Source organism: Myxine glutinosa, chromosome 1 (genome assembly GCF_964187855.1).
Source record: "Myxine glutinosa chromosome 1, kmMyxGlut1.1, whole genome shotgun sequence".
Taxonomy (NCBI): Eukaryota; Metazoa; Chordata; class Myxini; order Myxiniformes; family Myxinidae; genus Myxine; species Myxine glutinosa.
Window position 1 is genome coordinate 36,054,722 of NC_136261.1, and position 18,941 is coordinate 36,073,662.

The 18,941-nt window shown below is 41.9% G+C and overlaps 1 protein-coding gene across 1 annotated transcript in view; it reads left to right on the forward strand.

The window, feature by feature from the left end:
- Nucleotides 1–1,806: 1,806 nt before the first annotated feature.
- The window catches only part of LOC137414448 (uncharacterized), a 368,155-nt gene continuing 351,020 nt past the window's right edge, over nt 1,807–18,941 (forward strand). Inside the window, exons 1-4 of the mRNA XM_078770989.1 lie at nt 1,807–1,928; nt 5,764–5,823; nt 8,506–8,565; nt 9,530–9,589. Coding sequence (XP_078627115.1) covers nt 1,836–1,928; nt 5,764–5,823; nt 8,506–8,565; nt 9,530–9,589 — 273 coding nt within the window. The 5' untranslated portion in view covers nt 1,807–1,835. The remainder of the gene's footprint in view (nt 1,929–5,763; nt 5,824–8,505; nt 8,566–9,529; nt 9,590–18,941) is intronic.

Consider the following 18,941-nt stretch of genomic DNA (forward strand, 5'->3'; position numbering starts at 1 on the left):
CTTCGAGGCCGGCCGATATAGTGGGGCGGCTTAGCCCAAATATTCAAAAGAATTGTGCATTTTGTGATACAAGCACCAAATTTGGCACAAATGTACATTAATATGTTGCGAACATTGTGTGGTCAGCAATGAAGACGAGAGTCTGAATTACATGTATGCAAAAGACCTTGTGAACCAGTGAAGCAAATACACGGGTAAGCATGAATTAAATCTAGTGCATGATATAATTTCCATGATGTTTACCTCTACACTCAATGGTGGAAGGAGGTAATGTTTTGATCCCAGCTTGTCTGTATGTCTGTTTGTCTGTTAGTCCACAAAATTCCAGACAAAGCTTGTAGTAGTGGTAGTTGTAGTGGTAGTGGTGATAACAGAAATTGTTATATAGAACTGAACTTATATTATTATTGAAGTGAAGACAGGAGTTAAACAGGGGTGTAACATGTCAGGATTCTTATTCCTACTAGTGGGTGATTGGGTCATGAGAAGGACGATAAAGAACACCGAGCGGTAATTTTGGGCACTTTTTTTTCAAACAAGCTCTAAACCATTGGATTCCCCAGGAAAAATGCGTCTGGAATCAACTTCAAACTTAATGAACACCATTTCCTTAAAGAACGGGATTCTGAGCCCGAATATCAGTTCAAATATTAGTATTCTATATCTATCTATAATTCCAGCAATCTCTGTGTGTCTGTCTGTGTGTCTGTGACCGCTGTTTCTCGACAACCACGGGTCCGATATACTTGAAACTTGCCAGGTATATTGCTGGGGACCCGAGCATGTGCCTTTTCAAGGTTTCATATTAATCGGACAATTACTTCCCGAGCTATGTCCAAAAAACGATTCAACCAATCAGAGAGCAGCGAGCTATCGCGTGTGCCGAACGTGGCGGACACACTCTGCCTCGGATGGCACATTTGAGAGCGTTTTCATTTATTTCACGTTTGCAAACTATGTTGGCGTTAAACTATGTTTTACAACTAATAAAAACGAATTTGCGATTCATTCGCTTTCCTGCGCGTTTGTGTACGCGATGGCGATTTCTTTACCAAACTCCGGAAGCCGTTCGCTTTGGACCGAACCATTGCATGTAAATAGAGGGGGGGGGGATTGTCACCACTCGCAAGCCGTTCGCTTTGGACCAAACCATTTCATGTAAATAGAGGGGGGGGATTGTCACTGTACTCGCAAGCCGTTCGCCGTTCGCTTTGGCGTTGCGAATGGACCAAACCATTTCATGTAAATAGAGGGGGGGGATATAATTTTAGATAGATATATAGTACGGGCATATATATAGTACGGGCATGCCCTAGTTAATTAAATAATCGGCGGTCCTAAAATTCGCTCCAGCTGCATCATCAGTGCGCCACGCCTTTGCTTTGACAGGCTTACGATCGGCTTCCCAATATGGCCGCCAGACTATTTCCGGTGGCTTCACGGCGGCTAATGCTGCGAGGTGGCCAATTGGCTCTCCATATTATATACCTCCGTGCTTCGGTCTTGTTCGTTCATTGATCTCGACCCAGGAACGAATGAGGCAAATTAAATCAGTTACCATGTGAACGAAAGCTGAATGACGTCATGGGGAGGAAATCAAGATTTATTCGTTCGATTGAAGGATAATGATAAAAAAATTAAACATTTATAATTTTAAATGATTGTTTCGAATTAAAAGTCTTCGTGTCATATGAATATTAACTATGTTAATGTTGAAATGTATTTTTTATGTTTAATTTTAAAATTTAACCGTTCCGATCTGGGTCCCCATTGTCCCCATTGTTACGTTGTCCCGATGTCCCCACACGTTGATCCTTCATTTGTTCGTGAGAAGGATGAAGTGTGGACCTGTTTATGGCGTGCTCCTTTTCCTCGCCGTTATTACCCTGGTTTACCCCATTTATCGCCATCACTCCGTGTTGAAGGAGGTAAGTGTGAAACGGCGCCGTGGATCACGTAATTCCCGCGTTGATCTTTATTGATCTTTCATGCTCAGTCAGGTGTTGTGGGTTAATTGTTGTGGGCGTCCATTGCATTGTCTCCTGGCTACCGCGTCCAGGATCAACGTTCGTTTCGCTTTTCCACAAACACAAAACTCTTCCAACACTATCGGGGTGGAAGTTCCCAGAGGGTACGTTTGGTCCGGCGCTTGTACACCGCACCACCAACGGCTACTTACTTTGGGCCTGCACCTGTCTGTACCTGTGCGGTGGGTGTTGGGCGTGTCTGCATAGTTCGTGTCTGCTCTTGCGACGTGTCGACGTCACCACGTGGCACGTCGTGCAATCCGATTGGTTGGGAGTGTGGAGAGGAATGGGAAGGATACGTCGATCACGTGTTGTGAAGATGGTGAATGGGAATCAAATTGGTAACTCCGAAAAGGTGTCGGCGCCCCTCAAGCGGATCACACGATCATTCGACAAGTTTTTACTTGCGAAAATCGAAGAATTTTCAACTATATTGGTTGGTCTTGTATTGCGCCTTCTGTCGCCTTCTCTCCGGTTTGTGTGTTTCTCCGCTAACTTATTCTTGCCGACAGGTAACAATTTCAAACCGATCTTAACGAAACTTCACCAAATGGGATAGTTCGTGGTCTGACAAAATCCTATTTATTTTTGAGGTCAAAAGGTCAACCACTTTTTTATATTTCTAAAATCCTCAATTTTTATTTGATCGACTTGAAATTTGAATAAGATTTACATATCAGCAAAATGAATTCAACCACCAACTATTTTTGAGATCAGCATAGACCAAAAGGTCAACATAGGCCAAGGGTCAACAACCATTTTGAGTTTCTAAAATCCTCAATTTTCATCCGATTGACTTTAAATTTGAATACGATTTTCATATCCGCTCACTGAATTCAACCACCAACTATTTTTGAGATCAAAATAGGCCAAAAGGTCAACATCGGCCGAAGGTCAACCACTTTTCCCAAATTTCTAAAATCCTCAATTTTTATCCGATTGACTTGAAATCTGAATGGGATTTGCATATCAGCTTACTGAAACCAACCACCAACTATTTTTGAGGTCAACATAGCCCAACAACTTGTTTTAGGGATTTTGCAAGTATCGTGCCCTGCACGACATATTTCTTGTTTGCTTGTTTCTTTGATAGTTTAATTTTTATTTGTTTGTTTTACTTCTAGTTAATAGTCCCATGTGTGGTGGCAGGATCCCATTTGTCTGTGCAATTATTGCTTATCCGATAGCACTGCTCCCAGTGGGGTTGGGGATTACAAATGATCCCGTCTCTAATTACAGGGAATGAACGAGGAGAGAAATAAACTTTCTGTTGAGGCATGGGGTCATGGGGATAACGCATTTCATTAATCCAATGTTCCTTACCTGGACGGAGGCAGTGCATCGTCGGCGTATACTGCCTACCAGTCTTTGGATGGATTTCTGCTGGATTCTGTCCCACTCAGTCCTCAATGTCTGAAGCAGCTCTGCCCATGTCCTGGCCCTGCCAACTACGTGTCTCCCAAGCTCATCCCACAGGTGCTCTATGGGATTCAGGTCAGGGGAGAACGCAGGCCACTGCATGGTGTTGATGTTCTCGCCTTGGAGAAATGCAGTGGTAAAGCAAGCAGCATGGGGACGAGCGTTGTCATGCTGAAAGGTTCTCAGTTCTGGGTGGTCTAGCAGGAATGGCAGCAGATGAGGTCGCAGGATGTTATCCACATACCGCTGGGTGTTAAGATTCCCATCCACAACCACCAGTGGCGTCCTGTACCGGCCTGATATGGCGGCCCACACCATCACACTTGGGCCACCCCACCTGTTGGCTTGACGCACGCAACAATCGGCATATCGCTCGCCAGTTCTTCTCCAGACACGCTCATGCCCATCAGGACTGTCCACACAGAACCTTGACTCATCGCTGAAAGCGACCTCGTTCCACTGCGCCAAGGTCCACCGCTGATGCTGCTGGCACCATCTCTGTCGGTTGCGGCGATGGGCAGCCATCATCACGGGGCCTCTGTATGGTCTTCTGGCAGTCAGACCATAGTCATGCAGTCGTCTTCGTGCAGTATCATTGGAGATCCGTGGTTTGCATGCCCCGGAGTTTCTGCCGCAGTGCGGGATGCTGGACGGAATCGATCCCGCAGGTGACTTCGGACCATCTGCCTGTCCTGCCTTGCAGTGGTGACTCTTGGCCTCCCTGATCGAGGTCTGTCATCTGCAGAGTTGTGGAGGGTGTCTCTGTCCACCAGGGCCGATATCGTCTGGTGTGAACAGCCAAGGCGACGTGCCACCTCACGGTAGCTCAGTCCGCCTTGCAGCATGCCCAGGGCACGCTGCCGTTTATCCCTTGACAATCATGGCATGTTGATTGAAATTTTGAAATTCTATCAACAATTGAATATCAATATATCAACAATTGAAATTTTTAAAGCCAATATCAAGACATCACGTGCAGCTCATTAAAATCATCCCGTACCCCTTGGCTAATCACTGACAGTCAAAATGGCTGTTCAACAGCTGTGCTATGAAGTGACCATTGAAGGTTCAAGTGACCATCCGTGACCGTTTTGTCTGACAGTGAGGACACTATTGTCCACAAATAAGTTCACACATTTACTACACGCAGTGTTATTGTTGATATTTAAAGGTTTCAAAGGTGGTAAGTTTCTTTTGCGTTTCAGTATACTTTGGTGGGTTTTTTTTTGCCCTAGTCTTTCACGAACCTGCTGTCCATGTTTGCCGTATGACTGCCCTGTCCATGTCTCACGTGTGTGTGTGTGTGTATATATATATATATATATATATATATATATATATATATATATATATATATATATATATATATATATATATATATATATATACAGGGGGCTGCAAAAGTAGGTATACAGTAATGAAAAACAAAACGTGCGCACAAAACGTATTTTATTGATTATACAAGCATATCAATAATAAACATATCAATAATAAAAATATTAAAAATGGTAATAATGATTTTAATGAATTCTAGTGTTAAATGAATCCTAGCACCACTATTATAATACTGGTAATACTGGTATAATCCTTACTGTATACCTACTTTTGCAGCCCCCTGTATATATATATGGTGAATGTGAATCTTATTCAATCTCCCGATTATTTATTCAATGCAAATGAGACGCCCTGCTCGTACTGTGGAGTTTCTACTATTTCTCACAGTTATATATATATATATATATATATATATATATATATATATATATATATATATATACATATATATATACATATATATATACATATATATATATATATATATATATATATATATATATACATATATATATATATATATATATATATATATATATATATATATATATATATATATATATATATATATATATATATATATATATATATATATATATATTATATATATATATATATATGCAGGGTGGTCCACAATAATAATAATAAGCACAATAATAAACTTAGTTGTTTGTTGCAGGTATCGTTCTTCAAAATGTGCCCAGGGTTTCTGGACCACTCTGTACATACATATATATATATATATGTCTTTTTTTTCTTCTTTTCTTTTTAAATTAAACTGCGAATACATGAATAAATAATGTAGAGACAGGTTACATGCTATGAACTTCGACAACGCAAAACTCATAAATGCTGGGATTGCGAATGTTGAGGCCTGACTGCATTTCACTTCACCGCTGTGACGTTATCGTCAACTTTCACTATGAATTTGTCCAATCAATTTTGTCTGATCGACCACATTATGTGTCTGTCTTTCATTCAGATATTACAAGGATGTACCCAGGACATCTTGCAAAAGCTCGGAAATCTTCGTTCTATTCAGGTATGACGTCATGTAGTTCTGAAGATGTGTGTGTAAACATATGTGCACTTCCCAGCTGTGACCTCATCATCAACATTCAGTCTGAATATGTTCAAATGCTTTTTTGTGATCCAACATCTTTCGTTATGTCCATTTCTGTCATACAAAACATAATGGCACATTCGGACACCATCTTGGATAGGCTCAGTATTCTTCCCATTCACTAGTATACCTGCCAACCTTTTTTTGAAAGAAAAGCGGTAGGCTGGCGTTGCACGCGTCCCTAGGGGGGGTCAGGGGGCATGCCCCCCCGGGAAATTTTCCAAAAAATGAAGCAAAATGGTGCAATCTCCTGCATTTTGAGACCACAGTTAGCTGAAATATATCAACATATTTTTAGAGTGAAAAAGAGAAAACAACATGGTTGATCTACCTACTTTTGCAGCCCCCTGTATATATATATATATATATATATATATATATATATATATATATATATACATATATATATATATATATATATATATACAGACTTGGCATTTAATATGGAATATTTTTTTTGTGGGGGTGAACTTACTTTTCAAGATGTCTTAGAACCAAAAGTTCATTATAATTATGTTGAAATTATTCTAGATTTTGTTAATGTGACCTTTAAAAGAAACAAAAACCACATTTGACATTTCAAAACAAATAAATTGATCCTTGAAAGTGTTGTAAACTGATATCGAACTCAATTCATGGACAGTACTGTGTTAAACTTCTGTACGTTTTCCAGAAGTATCTCTTTATTTTGCACATTAGCCAAAATTGTTTTTTAACAAAAACAAAACTTAAATTACGACTGGGATTACGGACAGTAAAATTACAGTTCAGTACTTCGTGTAACCCACACGAGCATTCAGGAGAGCACGTACACGTTGAGGCATGCTGTTCACGAGATTTGCCAAGGTTTGGACAGGAATCGCTTGCCATGCAGTGACAATAGCCTGCTGCAATTCACGCACAGAGGTCGGCTGCTGGTCCAAGTGGTCGATTTGACGCGTTAATTCTGCCCACATGTTCTCTGTCGGATTCATATCCGGGGACATGGCAGGCCACTCCATATGCTCTACACCACGGTCAGCAAAAAAGTGTTGGATCATGCGAGCAGGATGAGGCCGTGCATTGTCGTCTTGGAAGACAGTTTCCTCGAAAGGCTGCATGAGCAAATGGAAGCAATGTTTCTTCCAGAATGGCCCTGTACTTGAACTGGTTCAGTTTTCCATTCAGAACAAGCAGGTCAGTTTTGCCCCCTGCATGAAAAGCAGCCCAAACGGTCACCCCACCACCTCCAGCTTGGACTCTTGGCACTATACAATCTTTGTTGTAGGCTTCATGCACTTGTCTGCGCACTCGGACGCGGCCATCTTGACGACAGACCAGAAATCTAAACTCGTCACTGAAGATCACGTGATTCCAGTGTCCTGGCTGCCATTGACGGTGCTCTCTGGCCCACTGCAATCGGCGCTGGCGGTGTTGTCTGGTCAGGCGTGGCTTTCTCAGGGGACGCCTGGCACGAATAGCCTGCTTGAACCAGTCGTTGGTTGACTAGCCTTCTGGATACAGGCACATTTGTCAGTTGCTGCCACTCAGCCCTTAGCCGATTAGCTGACTTGGTACGGCCATTGCGGACTAACCGGTGCAGCTGGCGATCATCCCTCCTTGTGGTTCTGCGGGGACGTCCTGGCCTCGGTATTGGAGTAGGGACACCCCTCTGAGCATTTCGTTTCAGGATCTTTGACACCTGACCTTGAGTGATGCCATACTGCCGAGCAATAGCACGCTGTTTCATGCCGTAATTTCGTAAAGCCACCACTCCATGACAAACAGCATTGTCGAGTTGACGGACCATCTCCAGAGGAAGCGGCAATAACTCTTGGAGACATGCAGCAGTTGTTTTCCACTAATACAGAACGCAACAACCCTTGTATACCCGACTGTGAAGCCAATCATCAAATGCACCTGTCCGTACATTTTGCCACGCCACCTGTGATATAATCCTGTTGTTGACTTCTTGCTGCGAGAGACAATCAGTGACATGGTTCTTTTAACAAATAAATCACCAAAGTGTAAAAGAAACTCACCAGATTGATATACTGAGTTAAGAAAGTAAACCCAAGTCAAGAAAAAAAAATATTCCATATTAAATGCCAAGTCTGTGTATATATATATATATATATTTTTATATATATATATATTTTTATATATATATATATATATATATATATATATTATATATATATACTATATTATATATATATATATATATATATATATATTATATATATATATATATATATATGCAGGGTGGTCCACAATAATAATAATAAGCACAATAATAAACTTAGTTGTTTGTTGCAGGTATCGTTCTTCAAAATGTGCCCAGGGTTTCTGGACCACTCTGTACATACATATATATATATATATGTCTTTTTTTTCTTCTTTTCTTTTTAAATTAAACTGCGAATACATGAATAAATAATGTAGAGACAGGTTACATGCTATGAACTTCGACAACGCAAAACTCATAAATGCTGGGATTGCGAATGTTGAGGCCTGACTGCATTTCACTTCACTGCTGTGACGTTATCGTCAACTTTCACTATGAATTTGTCCAATCAATTTTGTCTGATCGACCACATTATGTGTCTGTCTTTCATTCAGATATTACAAGGATGTACCCAGGACATCTTGCAAAAGCTCGGAAATCTTCGTTCTATTCAGGTATGACGTCATGTAGTTCTGAAGATGTGTGTGTAAACATATGTGCACTTCCCAGCTGTGACCTCATCATCAACATTCAGTCTGAATATGTTCAAATGCTTTTTTGTGATCCAACATCTTTCGTTATGTCCATTTCTGTCATACAAAACATAATGGCACATTCGGACACCATCTTGGATAGGCTCAGTATTCTTCCCATTCACTAGTATACCTGCCAACCTTTTTTTGAAAGAAAAGCGGTAGGCTGGCGTTGCACGCGTCCCTAGGGGGGGGTCAGGGGGCATGCCCCCCCCGGGAAATTTTCCAAAAAATGAAGCAAAATGGTGCAATCTCCTGCATTTTGAGACCACAGTTAGCTGAAATATATCAACATATTTTTAGAGTGAAAAAGAGAAAACAACATGGTTGATCTACCTACTTTTGCAGCCCCCTGTATATATATATATATATATATATATATATATATATATATATATATATATATATATATATATATATATATATATATATATATATATATATATATATATATATATATATATATATATACATATATATATATATATATATATATATATATATATATATATATATATATATATGCAGGGTGGTCCACAATAATAATAATAAGCACAATAATAAACTTAGTTGTTTGTTGCAGGTATCGTTCTTCAAAATGTGCCCAGGGTTTCTGGACCACTCTGTACATACATATATATATATATATGTCTTTTTTTTCTTCTTTTCTTTTAAAATTAAACTGCGAATACATGAATAAATAATGTAGAGACAGGTTACATGCTATGAACTTCGACAACGCAAAACTCATGAATGCTGGGATTGCGAATGTTGAGGCCTGACTGCATTTCACTTCACCGCTGTGACGTTATCGTCAACTTTCACTATGAATTTGTCCAATCAATTTTGTCTGATCGACCACATTATGTGTCTGTCTTTCATTCAGATATTACAAGGATGTACCCAGGACATCTTGCAAAAGCTCGGAAATCTTCGTTCTATTCAGGTATGACGTCATGTAGTTCTGAAGATGTGTGTGTAAACATATGTGCACTTCCCAGCTGTGACCTCATCATCAACATTCAGTCTGAATATGTCCAAATGCTTTTTTTGTGATCCAACATCTTTCGTTATGTCCATTTCTGTCATACAAAACATAATGGCACATTCGGACACCATCTTGGATAGGCTCAGTATTCTTCCCATTCACTAGTATACCTGCCAACCTTTTTTTGAAAGAAAAGCGGTAGGCTGGCGTTGCACGCGTCCTAGGGGGGGTCAGGGGGCATGCCCCCCGGGAAATTTTCCAAAAAATGAAGCAAAATGGTGCAATCTCCTGCATTTTGAGACCACAGTTAGCTGAAATATATCAACATATTTTTAGAGTGAAAAAGAGAAACAACATGGTTGATCTACTCACACAGTTAGCTGAAATATATCAACATATTTTTAGAGTGAAAAAGAGAAAACAACATGGTTGATCTACTCACCAATCTTTATTTTACTAAGACATCATGATCATCAGTCACGTTTCCATAAATTACTCACTGTACAAGCTCTACATGTATGTGCCCATACATGTACACAAGAGTTTACATAAACTCACTGATACATCTTTATGAATGAAATGACTGGCCACTCTGATTTCACACATGTTTACAGTTTCACACATGTTTACAGTTTCAGGTTTGAACAGTTAAGATGCACATTTAGCTATTCAGAGCCTGGTAGGTGGCACGTTTGGCCTTCTTAAGAAGGTCGGCATCGGCTTCCACGAGAAGCAGCTGACTCCATCCGGCTTGAAGATGTTAATCTTCCCTGCCAGCAAAGCACAGAGTGTTTCTGACGCCATGGCCCCCCAAAGTCGTTGTATCCCCCATGACTGATGAGAAGTCTGATCGACACATATCACTAGAAGGCATGTCCGTCTCCTTACGCGAAGCCTTGATACACTTGAACTCTGTTGTCCAACTTGGCTTAAACTTGTTGACCCAGCGTGGGGTGGTTTTCTCTTTTCTGGTGTTTGCATTGTTGTCGTGCACTGAAGCGATGAGTACTCTCTGTTAACTGCAGTCTTTGATCATGAATGGAAAATGGCGCGTTGTCTTGAAATGAATGCCCGCTGTTTCCTGTCGTCCCATTGGGTCATGCTTAGTTTGGAAGCAATAACCAATCGCTGACGAGATAAGAAATCAAGGTCATGGCACGAGTTTTGTAGAATGTTGAAGCAGCCGCGCGTGTAATACGATCTTGGCAGTGAGAAACGAACGCAAAACTGAAAAAACACAATTTTTTTTTTTTCCAATAACAATTTCCAAATGCAGTATGTCTGACTAATAAAATCGGTATGCGTTGGGAGCTATAGAAAATCGGTAGGCTACCCCGCGAATCGGTAGGGTTGGTAGGTGCAACATGGTGCTAGGGATGTGGTGTCCTGGTGAACTCTTGTGCAGAGCACATTCTCACCGCATGTGGTGTAGACGTCCTTCTCTGACGTCAGATTTTCTACAACCTAAGATGGCCAATAAAACAAGCCTGATTAAACTGTATGTCGTTACGGATATTGCATATAAAGTGATGTAGGAATTACACTCGGTCATTATCATCCACATATTTTGAAGTGTATACTCGATGATACGTGTATATGGTTTGCGAAAAACAATCATGCAATACTGGATGGAGTCTTTACCTGGTGTGCCAAGAAGTCGAATAGCTCTGTCTTGTTGTCTGCCAATCTCAAGAACTCCTGCCAATTTCCGGGAATCTTGTTGCATGGCGCAACCACGCCGCCGAACACCTTTTCCACGGTTCTCTCTCGCAGTGATTTCAAACTTGTCGTCCAGGTACACATCCCAAAATGATGTCGAGTCTGTTCACGTTTCGCAGCTGCGCTTTGACGTAAGGGCATATTCTTTGATATGACACCTGCGTAATGACACACCTGTGTGGCATATTCTTGGAATGTTTTGATGCCGATGGGCTTCAGCATGTTGATGATTGCAGCACCATCCAATATGACGACATCAACTGATGGCCACATGATGTGCAGTAGTTCTCGAGACATTCGAAACTGATCATCATCAAAACTGAGCATGACATCCCGGCCTTGTTTGTATGCATGAAGCCCTGGCATGTTTGCGAGTATTCGATTTTTCAAATCAGTGGAGTGTATACGTCCACTTATTGCAACTCCCAGTTCTGCCAGTCGGTCGGTGTATAACTGTAGAAGATCCACCAGTTTGAAAACAGGTGCAATAGCCTTGTCGCTCAATTTCGTCTCTTCTATGTATCCCATAAGTTCCACCAATGCTATACCATGAGACACTCGGTCAACGTTCTCTTTTTCTCCCTGCTCTGTCTTCCTGTTGCTGGCATTGTACAATTTGACAAGACAATTGGCATGGTACTTCGCTTCCTGGGCCACAAGGTCACGAGAACTGATTTGTGCAATTAACTTTTGATCCTGCAGTTTCAATGCACATTGCCTAACCCTCTGTGTGAGTCGTGGTGTCATTGCTTCATGCAGAGGTATCGCCTCTGTTCCAGCTTCATCACAGAAGAAACACTTGAAATCTTCTAGAGGATCTGTACATTCAGCCTGCCGTAACATGTAAGGTCCTCCTAGGGTATCGTCAGATGTACATGTAGTAGGTTGTGAAGCTAGGTGAACTCTGGCGAGGCGACTGGCACAGCACTTCAATCGGCATGATTTGTGCCATTGGGCATGATTTGTGCCATTGGGCATGATTACGTTCCAGTGTGCTTCCAATACCATCCCCTTCATCAAGCCTACGTATGTCAATCGGTAATGGTTGGTTGCCCACTTCAAGAAATTTGCTCAAGTTTTCACCCAGAGTATCATTTGCGTATCATATATTATATAACTTAACTATGATAAATCTGAAATAATCATCATTGGCCCTAAAACGCTCATAAAATCCACCAATAACTTTGCCCTCAACATCGACGGTATCCCAGTGTCCACCTCCCCTCACATCCGGAATCTTGGCATCATCTTTGACCAAACCCTCTCCTTCGACAAATACACTAAACAGATCACAAAATCGGCCTTCTTTCACCTGAAAAACATCGCCCGTCTCCATCCATCCCTCTCCTCCACGGCTGCAGAAACCCTCATCCACACCTTCATCACCTCCCGTCTGGACTACTGCAATAGCCTCCTCTATGGTTCACCCTCAACAATCACCAATAAACTCCAATACATTCAGAACTCCGCTGCCCGTCTACTCACCCATTCCCGGGCCCGTGACCACATCACCCCCATCCTTTACAAGCTTCACTGGCTCCCCATCTCCCAGAGAATCCAAAATCCTCCTCTTGACCTACAAAGCCCTCCATAACCTGGCCCCATCCTACCTGGCTGACCTCCTCTCCAGACACACTCCCAACCGCAACCTCCGCTCTGCTGGTACCAACCTCCTGACCCCCCCCCCCCCCCCCCATCCGGACCAAATTCAGATCCTGTGGGGACAGGGCCTTCTCCAACGCTGCTCCCACCCTCTGGAACTCACTACCTCACACCATCAGAGACTCCTCCTCACTCACCACATTCAAAACATCACTCAAGACCCACCTGTTCAACACTGCATTCAACATTTAACCCACAGCATTTAAAGCCATGATTATCTCTTCTTCTTCGCCCTCCTTTTTGCTATGGGTATTTCTCTATTGATTCTTGTTTTTTGCAATTGTTTTTATGTTTTGCTATGTATTATGTTTTGCACTCTGTCAAAGCGTCTTTGGGCTCCCTGAAAAGCGCTATATAAAATAAATGCATTATTATTATTATTATTATTATTATCATATCCAACACCAACATCTGTGCGTTTTGATTTCGCTGGACATTGCAGTGGTTTATCCGAGTGTTCTTGGCATAAGGCACACATACTCCAGTCTATCGGTTGACATGTGTCTAAAGTTGATCTCAGTGTCTCGCCGTGAACAAGTTTGCATTTTTTCCGTGTCGACATAATTCCTGTTCACTCACCTATGAAGAGAAGAAATACAAATTATTACAACAAGAAACAATAATTCCTTTTTCTTTCCCTTAATTATTGCATGATCCTGCAGTTCGTCACAATGGATAGTATGAAGATGATGATGATCCAACGAGGTGATGATATACATTCCTCCTGTAGGAGAGTGAGAGATTCATGCGAGTGTGAAAGTACTCGCCCCATGATATATATGCATTTTTTTCAACCAAATGATGGTTCCATTGGATTCAGCATGTCTGAAAACATGCAAAAGGATACTTTATTTAAGTTTATATGTTAACTATTCACAAAGATACGGCAATTAATAGACATTTTCAATTGCGGCGGTGGCCATTTTGAATTTTCGCACTTTTTTTTTTTTTTTTTTTGTATACTGAATCGAGGCTCCTGAAAGAGCTAACATTTATTTCACAAACAAATCAACCAGACAAACAAAATATACAAAAAGAGGGAGCGGAAGACAAGATGGGGAGAGAAGGGGAAGCACACAACCACAACATTTGAGAGCAGGGAGAAGTGTGGCAGGGAGAGGGCTTGGGGGGAGGAGGCATGGGAAGGGGGGGGGGGGGGGGGGGGGGAGAGGTATAAAACACAAGGGGACCGAAATTAGCGGGGGTAGAAAAGATCAAGGTTTGGTTTTTCTACCCACTTTATGGGCCCACTAAAGATCAAGCCCACTTTATGGGCTTCTCGGAAAAAATCCAGCTTGGTACCATATCTCAAGTTAATTCGTACCATCTTGGCATCATATATAGTCAGGTTCACTATGTCAATAAATTATATTTCGTTCAAAATCATGGTAGATTAGCAAACCTATACATTTTTGGAAAGGTTATAGCATAAGGAAACTAAAAATCAATGTTTACATTTGGAGAGATACCTGTATGTCGGCCATTTTGGATTTTCAAAATGACCACTGTAAAATACATATTTTGTTCTATTTCTGCCTCTAATTACCCTAAAAACTTTTTAAAATATACTAAACCTATATTTTCAGGTACAAGGAATCCAATGAAAGTATCAAATTAGTGCTATGGGGAATGGTAAGACACGAATCAAAGGTTTTGAATTGCAAAATACTGTCTTTATATTCGCGATAAGTTGCATAATCAAATACATGTTATCATTTTGTACAGGCAGTTAATAACATCAAAATGTGTCACAATAATTCATATCACCAAACATACACAGGCAGTCAGCAAAATCATATGTACACATGCAGTCAGTATAACTTCACATCTACACAGGCAGTCAATGGCATCAAACATACACGATTACAGAATATGCCATTTAGAGTTCGTCATCACTGTCCTGTGTGTCGTATCCGACAATATAGTCCGCATCGTTTTCACAGTCCGTTCCACACAAGCAAAGGTCGGTCAAATTGATTGGCAAATCAAATTGGTCGAATGGTTGATCGAATCGAATTCGATGAATCGAATCAAATCGAATTGGTCGAATGGTCGATCGAATCGAATTCGATGAATCGAATCGAATCGATCGAATTGGTCGAATGGTCGATCGAAGCGATTGGTCGAATTGGTCGAATGGAATTGGTCGAATTGGTCGAATCGAATTGGTCGGAATTGGCAAATGTAAACATTGATTTTCAGATTTTCCATGTAATAACGTTTCCAAAAATGTATAGGTTTGCTAATCTACCATGATTTTGAACGAAAAAACATAGTGAACCAGACTATATATGCCAATTTTGGTGCTTTTACCACCAAACCCACAATCATTTCACATATCTGCCCCACTAATATGAGCACCATCTGCAGAACTGGTTCATTATTAAGTGAGAGTTAGTGCACTACCTGCACTGGAAATTGTAGGTGAGAGTTGGAATTTGGGCACGCAATGTAATTATGAATTGGAAGATGCCTTGACCTGACCTCTCGACATCAGAGGCAATTTTGCATTCGGTTTGGTCCCACAAGGACCTGGGTCTACACCAGCCATGATTACCATAAAGCTTCCTATAAGCAGACAAACAATTAGAATAGGGTGAAAGGTTCAAACTATGTGTTTCCTGCTAAGCTTACTTACAAAAATTGTAATCATTCATTTATTTAGACCTTTAGGTCAAGGTTTTCTCCCATGATTCCTCGGAAACAGTCATTTCAACAAGCCCCTTAGATTTGGTCACCCTCCTCTCTCCTTACAAATGGCTTATCATTCCATGAACAGAATCCCATTAAATTACACTGTTTTGGCAATAATTATTTTGTCTTGGCTCATTTGAAGAGTTAGATATATCAGTCCACACTGGCATCCCATTCTTTCCTGTAGGTGATCCTTTTTGCTCGTCAACTTGAACGGTACTCCATAAATATTCTCCCACGTAAGCTGAAAGACAGCCCTAATATTTTGAGGAAATTGTTTTCAGAACCGCCAAGTTTTCACAAACGTTCAGATTAGAGCGTGACTTGCCACAATTGTGCCGACAAGAAACTGTGAAGTTATCTTTGATCAAATGTGACCTTGACAGCAATGAAATGGAGATGTTCCACCGGCGGCGGACGTGTCATCGCTCTGCAGGGGCGGACGGCGACGAGCGCGTACATTAGGGGGTGCGGAGCTGGAAGGTCCACTGATTTCGGAAGGGAAAGCCGTAGGGATCTACGGCGATAAGACTGAGATGGAAGAGAATGAACGCAGGATATGCCCATCACAGTAGGCCTCGAGGTTCCTTCCACTTGTGCTTGGGAGGACAGTGAAAGGCTGTGCGCAGCAGGCATAAATCTTTATTACGGCATGACAGCGGTGGATATTAGCTTTGTCATCTGACAGGTTTGGTGGCTTACAGAAAGCTGGAATGGGGGCCGGGAGGGAGTGCAATGGAGGGCTGGGGAAAAGGAAAAATCGGTTCATCTGACGTGATGTCCATGGCAAGTGATGGTTATGCGCAGCCATGCTTGCCGACATTGGTGGTGGGTTTGTAAACGGCGCATCAACCACAATAGGCTTGTTCTTTGTCGGCTACTTAGCTTCCTTCTCCCAAAGCAAAAGTATTCCTCCCTCCCAAATCATCAACTTTCACTTATTTTGGTTTCTCCACAACTCTTTTCCCTATGCAGACATTATTTATCTCTGCCGCCAAAGGTGGACGGAGGTTACATTTTCACCCCTTTGTCTGTCTGTCTGTGAGCAGGATATCCCAAAAATTATGGATGAAACTTGGTGGACAGGTTGAGTTTGAGACGGAGGAATTTATGAGATTTTGGTGAAGATCCGGATCTAGATATGTACATGGGAATTTTTCATTTTTTAAAGTGAATCTTCATAATTGAGAGATGGAGCCAAAACGATATACAGTCATACCCCGTTTTACGCCATTTCGACCTACGCCAAATCCGACTTTACGCCACTCATCTAGAGTAAATTTCAGTTCAGCGAACGTCATGTGCGACTTTACGTCACTCCTACGGACGTGAAAAAAATTAAACAATTTAAACAATTGGATGTTTTAACGTTTTAACGATCGTTGATCGTTGTTTTAACGTTGATGTTTTAACGATCGAAACAATTTAAAATACAATAAAAAGCACATTAAAAATATTTTTAAAATGTACGTACAGTATACGTACGCGTAGCTGCTGGTTCTCATTCAAAACAAAGGCGACGCCATATGCATTTTGTCCTGTGCTGCGGTCGCGTGCTTGCTTTGCCTTTCGCTGGTATTTTTGTGATTATTCCTTTACTGTGTAAAGGTTTCTTTACTGTGTAAAACAACCAACGTAACGTGGCAACGGCGAAACATGACGATGCCGGCTCGGACATACAGTATACGTTTGTGTGTATATATATATATATATTGTTGTGGATATGAGAATGTTTTTTTATTTTGTTGTTGTGGTAAAATGTTGTTGTAAAAGGTTGTTGTAAAATATCACCCCTCCTCCCTCCGTTTGTGGTTGTATAAAGGTCAAAGGGCGTTTCCGTAGTTAGTCCATAAAACATACATGCAGGACACGATATATCCTTTCTTTTGACAGTTATATCCTTATTATGTGTATTAGCGTAAGGCTGTGTCTTCCATTAATTGAAATACTCCATTGCACCAGTGAAAGAGAATAGATCCCCTTTCCTTCCCATCCCCAAAATCTCCATCCCATATTACATCCCCTCTCGTCATTGCCGAGCCTCGATTGCCCATATTACATCCCCTCTCGTCATTGCCGAGCCTCGATTGCCCATATTACCTCCCCTCCAATAACCGCCATTGACCACGAGGCTCGAGTCAGGGAAGAAAGGCGTGTCTCCACCTCGTCATAGAGGGGGAGGAGTGAACCAGCCCCGCTCGACCAACCATGAGCCAGGGGTTCGGCTAGAGAGGGCGGAGGAAGAGCGATCGGGGAGGGTCGCAAAGGTTGAGGGGCGGGGGCCTATATAACCCAAGGCAGGGCGTGTCCAAGGGAAGAGATGCGTTTTTACAGAGGAGAGCAGAAGACAGAAAGGCCTGGAGTTGGACTTTGAGTTGGTCTGAGTTGGTTGGGAGTCGGTCGTCAAGTGCAGAGTGGTGAAGAGTCAGTCAGTAGAGGTGGTGGTCAAGTGGTTGCGTTGGTTGCGGTGAGGAGTCGGTGGTAAAGAGTGAGGGACCAAGAAAGAAAGAGAAAGAGTCCTGAAGCACGAGAGGAAGTTGTTGGACTGGGTGGGACTAAGGAAGGAGAGAGAACCCGTCACACCAATCCCCCAAGCTCCGCGTTGGCTCCACCAAGCTCCGCGTTGGCTCCACCAAGCGTTCAGCTCCACCAAGCTCCGCGTTGGCTCCACCAAGCGTTCAGCTCCACCAAGCTCCGCGTTGGCTCCACCAAGCGTTCAGCTCCACCAAGCTCCGCGTTGGCTCCACCAAGCGTTCACCTCCAGCCATCCACCTCCTGCAATTCCCCGCGTGAGTCCGTCTTTTGTTTGTTCTGTCCTGGGTTAATTAAGTCTGTATAAGCTAGTATTTTCCCTGTGTCACCTGCGTCTTATGTGTTGTAAATAAACCTTGATTGCTTTCTTTTTGCTTGTGTGTAAATAGCCAATAAATTCAGTCGTATTTCCAAACCTTTCTTTGCCTTCTTTTTCCTCTTTGCATTCGTCGCCTTTGTCTTTTCCCCATTGGGCAGCTACGGTGCGATACGGCCAAAGTTCGGGTGGAATCGGGTGAGTTTTGTTAGGTCGCGGTCTTACACCACCGCTCGGTCTATAACATCTAACCGCGATCTATAACAATTGGTGTCGAGGAGTGAGATCGGACCCGGAGCGCGTTTACGCGCTCGAAATTATAAAGCCGAAATTTGTTAGTTGTATAAAAATCCGAATTTTGAAATCGCGCCATGGCTGTTCAAGGCG